General features: G+C 33.5%; 1 protein-coding gene across 1 annotated transcript in view; it reads right to left on the bottom strand.

Moving 5' to 3' along the window:
* Nucleotides 1–10,814: 10,814 nt before the first annotated feature.
* Nucleotides 10,815–11,715, bottom strand: part of HELRODRAFT_175273 (hypothetical protein) — a gene marked incomplete at both ends in the record, with an annotated part of 6,452 nt that continues 5,551 nt past the window's right edge. Inside the window, one exon of the mRNA XM_009022715.1 lies at nt 10,815–10,982. Coding sequence (XP_009020963.1) covers nt 10,815–10,982 — 168 coding nt within the window. The remainder of the gene's footprint in view (nt 10,983–11,715) is intronic.

Genomic DNA, 11,715 nt, shown 5'->3' with positions numbered 1-11,715 from the left:
TATATATATATATATATATATATATATATATATATATATATATATATATATATATATATATATATATATATATATATATATATATATATATATATATATATATATATATATATATATATATATATATATATATATATATATATATATATATATATATATATATATATATATATATATATATATATATATATATATGTACGTACCTATGCATGTACATACGTGTATAGTACATTACGATATAATATTTAATAAATTTTGATAATTTTTCATTTCACTGCGTCATTATATTATTTATCATCATAATAATATTAATCACATTATTAATTATTATTATTATTGTTCTTTTTCTTATTATTCTTATCAATATTTTTATTTTTATTATGAACTATTTTCATTGGACTTCTGTGCATAAACTTGTAATTATTATTATTATTATTGCTATTCTTCTTATTAACATACTACTCAGACACAAGTATATATATAAAGAGACATGTGATTATATATATATATATATATATACATATATGTTTATATTAACTTATATATTATATATATGTCTATATATCATGTATATATATATATAAAAACATATTGTGTATATGTATATATATAATATATATACTATATATATATATATATATATTGTATATGTTTTTTAATGTATTTAGTTCTACTTAGCTTTGATAGCAGTTGACGAAGATGATGAATAATGATGACGACGACGATGATCATGATGACCTTATTGGAAAATGAAAAATAAACTTTTTTTAAAAAGCAACCCGCGTTCGCCTTCGTCATTCTTTTCTCTTTGTTGTTTCTTTTTCTTTAAAATTAACAAATTCAATGTTAAGAATTGTCAAGAACGTTTGGTTGTTTCAGCTTTTGACTAATTCTACCACTTTTAGTAGTGGTAGTATTACTGGTACCTAAAGAGAGAGAGATACTCCTATCTACCTAATTATCAATTATTATTTTAACTAATGAAATCTCACATTTTTATTGAGTTTATGTTGGATCATCGCTAGATTTTTCAGACCCCTTCAATCTCCCCTCCCTCCCAGCAGTTGGACGTCACTGAAAGAAGAAATGACGGTTCGATGTGGAAAAGAATATGCGTTGCACTGCACACACCGAAAAGGAAATGTATGAATGCTTAGTTGGGCTGAATTTTAAGAAAAATAATGTTTTTTAATTGTTTTGGATGGAATGAATTAACGGATGAGAAGTAGATTTTAGCGGCAAAACTTTTAAATCACCTTTAGATGTCCGAGGTACATAAGCTAGCGAAATAGAAGCAGTTTGTGACCAGTATGGCTATGTCGTCAACTGAGTAGATGTTGTAATGTAACTGAACTAAATGCCAGCAATGATGAAAACAATAAAAAATTTGTCTGCGAGTTCGCGTTATGACCGTGGCGCGGAAGTATTTTCTGATCAGTCAGATGAGGAAGTTGACGATATGGCATTTGAAGAAGAGCAAATGAAGGCTGCTAAAAATTGCAATCAAAGTTCACCCAATCACTGTAACAACAGTATAACAACAATAATAGTGAGAGAACTAGTGAAGGTAGTTATAGCATCAGTGTTAGTAAAAATTTGAAATGCGATGACAAAGATGTTGTTGGATGTCTCCACAAACGGATCGATAACAAAGCCATCTTATAAGCTAGACTAATATTTGTCTGTAGGTCTGTCTATCTGTCTCTGTATGCGTGTGTATGTTTTTGTGTGTTTGAGTAAAACGCGTAAGTATGTTGTACGCATGTGTGTATGTATGTATGTAAGTATTTATGTATGTCTGTATGTGTGTGTTTAAGTATGAATATACGTACAAATGTATTTATGTTAGGTATTCGTATACAATTTGACTTGATTACGCAGAAGTATGCGCTAAAAATCGCATACTGTATATATGTACAAATGTACCGATGTATGTATGTGTGTATGTATGTGTGTGTGTGTGTATGTGTGTGTGTGTGTATGTATGTATGCGCATACATACATGTATGTATGTATATATGTACGTATATATGTATGTATGTATGTATGTATGTATGTATGTATGTATGTATGTATGTATGTATGTATGTATGCATGCATGGATGTATGTATGTATGCGCATCTGAGTATTCATATACACGTATTTGTTTGCATGTATGTGTGTGTATTTATGCATTATTGTTTATACAAAAGTCAAACGTTAATTGTATAATACAAATAAAGGACTTTAAATATTTTAATATCAAAATGGATTGAAATAATCATAGATGGATAGTTTTGGATTTGTTTCAAGCCGTATCTTTTTGACATTTTTAAAGCAGACATTTTTAAAGCAATTAACATTTCTTTGGCATCGTTAATATTTCTCAATTTATTTGGGTATTATTTGAAGATAAATAAACAAATTCAGGAAAAAAAATGATTTTAATTAAATAGTTTTATAATCAGCAAAATCTTTGCGTTTTTGGATATATAAATAACGTTAATAGCGTCAAACAATGACAACAACAGAAGCAACAAAAATGGCAACAACAACAACGAATATAACAACAACAACAATGACAATAACAACTGCAGCAGCAACAACAATGGCAGCAACAACAACGAATACAACATTATTAACGTAAGTTATAATAGTAATAATGACATCAATAATGAAAAACAACGACAACACTTATTAATTACATTAAGCGAAAGCTAACAAGTATTAGCAAATAAAAATTCTTAAAAAAAAACATGACAAATAACAACAGCAACAACAAAAACAACAACATAGAACTGGAGAAACTACTTCAAACTCTACAGAACATTAAAATGATTGATGACGACGACGACGACGACAACAAATACAAGAAAGGTAGCGTCAATTATGACGTTTACACCAATCGCAACATTACATCAATACTGGAAGTTAATGAGGCGGCTTCCCCGATCTCACCACAGATGCCACATTTTCCAACAGCTACAACAACAACAGCAACAACAACAAAAACATCATCAACAACAAAAACCACATCATCATCAACAAAAACAAAAATGGCGGTAAAATTAATAAATAAAAATAACATCAATGATAACAACATCAACAACAACAACAACAACAGCAGCAGCAGCAGCAACAACAATGCCAATGATGATGAAAACACCACCACCAACATCTCTAATGATGAGTACTACTTTCGCTTTCCACTCAACACAAATCCCGATAACGATGATGATAACGATGATGATAATGATGATGTTAATGATGATGATGATGATAACCATGTTGATAATGATTACAATGATGATAGAACGGATGATGCAGATGACGATGATGACGACGACAATAAGGTTTTTCTATTGTTGTTATATTTTTGATGGTTATAGATGGAGTATTGTTAAATTTTTTTTTCTAATGGTAGATTTCATTTTTTTTGACCGTGTTTTTTTTTAAAAGATAATGTTAAGTTTAACGTTACGCAATCCGTTTTAGGTATAGAAAAAAGACGCTAACAATGTGAATAACATCACATAATTTTCTTTTAGTATGTTTTGAATCAGCAGTAAAAACTGCAATAGCAGTAGTAGCGGTAGTTATAATAGTAGTATTAGCAGAAGCAGCAGCAGCAGTAGTAGTAGTAGTAGTAGTTGTTGTTGTTGTAGCAATAATAGTTATAGCAGCAGAGCAGTAGTTGTAGTAGTAGTAGTAGTAGCAGTGGTTGAAGTAGCAGCAGAGTAGTAGTAGTAGTAGTTGTTGTTGTTGTAGTAGTAGTAGTAGTAGTAGTAGTAGTAGCAGTGGTAGCAGCAGTAGTATTGGCAGTAGCTGAGGTAGTAGTAGTGATGGTGGTTGTATTAAAATTAAAGAATGAAAACGCTTGCCATAAAAGCATGAGTAACCAATAGATTATTACGTAATATCGAGGCGCAAACTCACACATGTACATTAATATTTGATTTCTAAATAAAAATTTGGGTTCTAAATAAAAATTGTAATCGTAAATTGTAATTATTATTAATTAATACGATTAATTTTATTATTATATCTATTATTATTTTTATTTTTCAGTCACGTGATTCTCAAGGATTTGCTCAAGGTGAGGTGTTTTAAAAATCTTATAACTATAATTAGTAACATAGTTTCAAGACCCATCAAATATAGCAATGAAAGCAGTGAAGAAGAAAAATTATAAATGAGTGAATGAATGAAAGAATGAATGAACGAATGAATGAAATATTGAGGAATGAGTGAATGTACGAATGAATGAATATTCGATGAATGAGCGGATGTTAGTTTGTATGCAGTGGACTATGAAGTTGTAAATAAAAAAGTGTTGTATTGTAATTAGTTAAGCTACTTATGACGGAAAGAATAATAATAATAATAATAATGATGATGATGATGATGATGTTAACGATAATGACGGCAAGAAACGCAACGTTAATGTTATTGAATCGGAGACGTACGTCATCGTACCACGTGATCAATTAAAATGTTTACACACATAATCGCGCGCGCACACACACGCACGCACACATATACAAACACACTTACACACAAACTCACGCATAATGGCTATCTCAATTTTCATCATTCTTATTATCTCATCATCATCTTCATCGGCCTGTGTGAATTTGTTTGTGTTTGTGTGTTTGTATGTGTGTGCGTGTTTGTTTGTTTGTTTGTTTGTGTGTGTGTATTTATAGATACTACGTTATGGATACTACGTTTCTGTATAACCAAGGCATCTTTGCAAACCAGCGTTCACCACAGGCGTTCACAACGCCTCATAAATATTTAAATCATTTCACTGAATTAATTATTATAATGAGCTGTGAGAGAAAAAGAAGAGAAAAAAAGAAAAAGAAAAAAAAGAAAAAAAAGAGGGAGAGAGAGAGAGAGAAATAAAAATGAATAATGATGTCAACGCTTGAAGAAGTTGAACAAATAGAAATAATTTACAAAAACAATTTCAGCATGAGAACCTACACATGTGAAGATAAACAGGCAAAAATTCATACAAACACGTAGGCACACATGTGCACGTGCACACACGTACACACACGCACACACACGCACACACACACGCAAACATACGCGGCAAATTATTCGCAAAACGTACACTGAGAGCGCATATTTGCAATGCACGCACCGACATCAGTAGTAGCGTACATCGACCAACCCACTTTTAAAGATGTCGACGATGACGGTGGCGATGATGCAAGCAAGAAGAAAGAGGAAGAGGAAGACGACGAGGATGGAGATGATGATGGGGAGAGAGAGGGAAGTATCATCATCATCCCCTCTCTTCCAAGACAACCCAGCTTGGACAACAAGGCAGCTATGCACAGAATTGCAGTCAGACAACACAGAAACCAACATCGGCAACAGTGTTTCATTTCGCAACAAAATAATTTTCAACAAAATCAGCAACAAAAACAGCGAAATGAATTTTTTCAACATAATTTGCAACATTCGCCGCAAAAATTTCCACCAAGTAAATTGGATTTAAAACCCGAAATTGATGTTGAAAGGGAAAAATTTAAGAATAATCTTCAGCAAGCAAGTGACAAACAAAATAAAAGTCAATATTTGGCGCAACGACAGCTACTACAACCACAACAACTACAACAACGATCACAACAACTACAACAACAGCAACAACAAGTACAGCAACTGCAGAAAGAACTTCAACAACAGCTTAATGCCTCTCAACAAAATGAGATTACGAATCCATGCCAACAAGAAAATGTTCAACATCCAAAACAGACTTTAACATCTAAAATACAAACACAACAACAACAACAACAGCAACAAAAACAGCAACAACAGCAACAACAACATCAATCGAATCAACAAGCTTCAAATATTTTAAGGGTATGTATTTTTTACTTTTAAATTTTTAAATTTTTGCCGAGTTGAACAATTTTCAAAATTTCTTAACAACGAATTTTTGTCAATCGAAATTTTTTGCCATAACTGTACTTCAAAATCAAGACGACAATAACAGCGGCAACAACAACAACAACAACAGCAACAACAACAGCAATGCATAGCGCTACAACATCATCAACGACATCAACAAAAGTTTCGACAACAAATCGTTACTTGAAGGGTTACGCCATCAACATCAACTCCAAAGAAACTGACATAGACTCGTGTGAATCAGCAGCCGACAGCTATAATTTTAACAAAGTTTCAACACCAATCGTCCCACATTTGTTGTGTCAAGAACATTATCAACAACAAGTACAGCAACAACATCAACAACAACAATCTCAACAATTTTTCACTCCTGAACAACGTGTTCAAATACGACAATGCCAACAACCTCAGTATCAAACCCAATATCAGCAGCAGCAGCAGCAGCAGCAACTACAACAGCCTCACTATCAACAACAACCGCAGCAGTTGCAGCAACAATCGCAACTGCATCAACAACAAAGTGATAATTGTGAATATCCAATTGGAGTTGATATCTGGCAAAAACAAGCTGCCGATATTTACATACAAAAACAGCAACTGCATCAGCAACAACAACAGCTGCATCAACAACAACAACTGCATCAGCAACAACAACTGCATCAACAACAACAACTGCATCAACAACAACAACTGCATCAACAACAACAATTCCAGCAACATCAATTCCAGCAACAACAGCTATACCAACATCATCATCAGCAGCAGCTCGCACACCATCCACAACAACAACCACAACAACAACAACAACCATACCAAACATTTCAAACGCAAGCTGCACTCTTTCAACCAATCAAACCCGCACCCACGCACTCGAAGGAGGTTATTCAGCAGCAGCAGCAGCAACAACAACATTACCAGCAACAACCACAATATTCGCAACAGCAACAGTTGCAGCAACAACTACATTTGCAGCAACCACAACAACATCAACAACAAACGGACCTACCAAAACGAAGCAAACCAATCCCAATCGGAGCCAAACCGAACCCCCTTCACACGGAACTCATCAAGGAGCTCAAACGCAACAAGAACATCACCAACGACAACGACGACAATGACGATGTCGACAGCGAAATTTCCAGAAGTACTTGCAGTTTAGACGAATTGAAAATAAGGAAACGTGAAATACAGCAGCAGCAGCAACAGCAGCAGCAACAGCAGCAGCAACAGCAGCATTATTACCATTACGTGGAAACAGACGAAGAACAACCAACTCAACCATTCGCCGTCATCTCACCGCAGAAGTTAATCGAAGGGTTAAGCAAATCGAAACCGAAACCGCTCGTCAAACCGAAAAAACCTCGTTCTATGGGAAATGCCGAAGATTTTCACGACGAAACTGTTTCCGACAGAGTGGGCGGAAGCAACATTAGTAGAGATGATAAGCTGAGCAGGAGCGAAAATGATACGGAACTTTCGAGAATGTTTGATAAGTTTCGTAAGAAGAAAATGTTACAAGATGAGACAAGCAGAGATTGTGAGAACGGCGTTGTTTCTCACTACTATGGAGCAAAAAATACAAAAAAAGATGAAAATGCGAACGACGAAAACTTGAAAACTGCAGTTGAGAAACAGTCCAACGAAGTCCCCTCAGAAGATGACTTTGCAAGGGCAGATATAGATGGAGACATACATGAAAAGGCAACCAAACATGCAAAGAGAACTGAAAATCGAAGCAGCTGCATGAGTGATGAATCTCAAATCGAACGGAATCGCGATCTTTGCGAAAACAACGTTCAATCACAAAGCAAAAACGCCTCAACAGCAACGGTGACCACCACTTTTCATACTGCTTCTGCTACATCTACTACTGCTGCTGCTGTTAAAACAGCTACTACTACTGCTGCTGCTGCTGCTACTGCTGCTACTACATCGGGTTCAACTGTAGAGACGATAGAACGCGAGGCCACTTTCGAAGAAGTGAAGAGCAGATTAATGGCATCACTGCAAGGTAACTAACTAATCAGTTATTATTATTATTATTTTTATCAAATTTGTATATTTATTTGAAAAAATCTATCCGTCATTTGATCCCACCAATCTCACTCCCTCTTAATCCCTCTCTCGGAAGCAGGATGCTCCGGAACGTTCAACGCGCGAAGGCACTCCGCCGAGAACATTCTGGACCGCAACAACACAAACAACAACAACACAAGCAACGTCGAAAGAATTAAAAGTGAACTTCTATACGAACGACAGCACAGTTTCTTGCAACACAACAGACAACATCCACAGCAGCAGCAGCAGCTACAACAACAACAACAAATCCAACAACAACATTGCGATTATTACCCTTATTTCAGAAATAACAACGAGTTGAGCCAAGCAACTACATCTACTAACATCAATAACAACACCAAAAAACAAGCTCATAGCTCTCATGACATCGTCTTCAATGTTTACAACAACAGCAACGACAAACAAAATAAGTTATACGAGACAGCTATACCAACACAAAAACAGCAACTGTATCAAAGATTGTCACCACAGCAACCACAACAGCCACAACAACCACAACAGCCACAACAACCACAACAACAGCCACAACAACAGCCACAACCACTACAACAACAACAACAGCAACGCCAAAAACAACAATTTGCTAGGTCCAGCTCTTTCTCCGACAATACGTTTAGCAACAAGCCATTAACGACGCAAAACATTAACGTTGCATTAGGCAACCGGCAACAGAGACAGCAACCGCAACTGCAACATTCGCAACAATATTATCAACACCAACAACAGTATTATACGCAACAACAGCATTATCTGCAGCAGCAGCAACAACCGCAACAACAACAAAAACAACAACCACATGTTATGCCCGTTCTTGGCAAAAACGTTGAACAACTAACTAGACAACATCTAAAAGTTCATCAAATTCAACAACAACAAACACATTTTAAACAACAACAACAACATCAACAGCAGCAACAACAACATCAACAACAACAACAACAACGTCATCAACATCAGCAACGCCAACAACAACAACAGCAATATTATTACTATCCTCAACAGCACCATCTGCAACAACATCAGCAGCAGCAACAGCAGCAACAGCAACAACAACAATTTAAAGGGTCGTCACCAACACCATACTCCACCAAAAATACTACAACAACAGCCACAACAACATCCAATGTGGAACCATCTTGGCTGGAACTCGCAAGGAGAAAATCATTGGAATGGTGCAAGAAGCAGATTCTGTGATTGATAAAAAAGTTCTTCGATTGAAAATAACCTTTTGGTTGAGACGTTTTGTGGTTAAAGATGGTCTTTTTTTGAATGAAAATAAAGTTTTGCGGTTGAAAGTATTCTTCGTGATCCACGTGTTCGATGTTTTTTTACAATGTTAGCGTTAATTTTTTATCCATTTCTTATTTGTTCGTTCGTTCATTCGTTCGTTCGTACATTCATTCATTCATACATTTGTTTAATTATTCATATATCAGCTTGTTGATTCATCCAATTTTACATTTGTTCAATCTCTCCTTCATTCATTCATTCATTCATTCATTCATTCATTCATTCATTCATTCATTCATTCATTCATTCATTCATTCATTCATTCATTCATTCATTCATTCATTCATTCATTCATTCATTCATTTATTCATTCATTCATTCATTCATTCATTCATTCATTCATTCATTCATTCATTCATTCATTTAATCATTCATTCATTCATTCATTCATTCATTCATTCATTCATTCATTCATTCATTCATTCATTCATTCATTCATTCATTCATTCATTCATTCATTCATTCATTCATTCATTCATTCATTCATTCATTCATTCATTCATTCATTCATTCATTCATTCATTCATTCATTCATTCATTCATTCATTCATTCATTCATTCATTCATTCATTCATTCATTCATTCATTCATTCATTCATTCATTCATTCATTCATTCATTCATTCATTCATTCATTCATTCATTCATTCATTCATTCATTCATTCATTCATTCATTCATTTATTCATTCATTCATTCATTCATTCATTCATTCATTTAATCATTCATTTATTCATTTAATCATTCATTCATTAGTACATATTTCTTAATAATTAGAACAAAAATTGTTAACAGTTAAAATGATTTAAAAAGAATAATAAAATATGACTTTCTGAAGACTTGAAAACTATTGGCTGATTCAACGACTGAATGATTGATTGAACGATTGATTGAATGAGTGATTGAATAAATGATTGAATGAATGATTGAATAAATGATTGAATTATTGATTGATGAATGCATTAAGGAATTATTGATTTGATGAATGATTGAATGAATAATTGATTGATCAAGCGATTGACTCTTAAATCAATTGATTGACTGATTGATTTCAAATTTAATTTAGTTAATTTAATTACATAATTGCAATTTGTAAAACATCCATTTGATATTTAATGATAAAATGACTTTCTTGAAAAATTCAATTTCATTTCAAATCCAAATTTACACAAACACACACACAGACACACACACACACAACACACGCGTACACACACACACACACCAAATTTTTATTTATTTATTTCTTCCTAGTATTTTGAAATTTTTAAAAAATTATAAATTTTCTCATTAACGAGCAAAAAAACTAGGTGGAAATAAAATTAACGATTTGAATGAATAAATTGATAAAATAAAATGGTTGTTTTTTATTTTTTCGTTATTTTTTATAATTAAAAAAAAATGATTATTTAATTGTTCTCAAAATGTTTCAAGGCATTACACATGTTTGCCTGGCGAAGATCTCTTAGCTACACTACCACTCTACCCAATTTGAACGACTCATTTTGTTTATAAGGGTTAGTACTTGAAACGCACACCCTTTTAATGGTGCCCCAAGCAAAACTCCAGTTTGAACCTGTTACGCCCTGTCCAGGTTTGAACCTTACCCCCTCTGCTACGCGCCCTGTCCAGTTCAAACCTGTACCCCCGCCACTGTGTGAAATAATCAGATCTGATAATATGGTAATCATTGGAAATGTTTCCCAAAATCTGAAAAGTGTTTCTGTGCTCTTATCAAGTGCTTTATAATATATGGCTCCCATCCAAGTTCTAGACAGACTTGAAAATTTATCAACAATAAACGAAAAGCTTTATTAAAACAATAAATGGAAAAATTGATTTAAATAAATTAAATGAAAGAAAAATGGATGAATATTGAATGAATTAACAAAAAAAATGATAAAAACATTTTTATGCTGTGAAAATTTGTTGAAAATTCTCATAAGAATTGCGCTTAGGCGGATGGGATATAACGAATAGCGTTACTTAGAGATCTGACGAATGAGAAAACATAAAAATGGGACTTCGCTTTTCGTCATTTTATTTTATTCTTTTATCACTTTTTACCATTTTCAAGATAAATTAGTATTTAATCGATTGGGGTTTAGTTTGGTAGTTAGTGATGCCCAATTGGGTGATGTTCAGCTGTGCAATTTTGTTTGAACCGGCTTCAAACGCAGAAAAAACCAGATTGTTTGAGAACGTGTGTCTTGTTTTTGCTAACTAAGAACATGTTTCCTCTTATTTTGGTAAATTTTTTGAGGTGTATTTTTAATTCAATGAAATGATAATTTTGCTATATTGTTTTCTTAATGTTTTAATCCTCTATGAAAATACAATTTTTATAACAATGACTGTTGACTATAAAATACAATGCCCTCTTTCTCTCTCTCTCTCTCTCTCTCTCTCTCTCTCCTTTTTCTCTTTCTCCCTCTCCTTTTTC

The sequence above is a fragment of the Helobdella robusta genome (assembly GCF_000326865.2).
Source record: "Helobdella robusta unplaced genomic scaffold HELROscaffold_33, whole genome shotgun sequence".
In the NCBI taxonomy this organism is placed as follows: domain Eukaryota; kingdom Metazoa; phylum Annelida; class Clitellata; order Rhynchobdellida; family Glossiphoniidae; genus Helobdella; species Helobdella robusta.
Note: the sequence above shows the minus strand (reverse complement) of the source record. Positions and strands in the feature narration are given on the sequence as shown.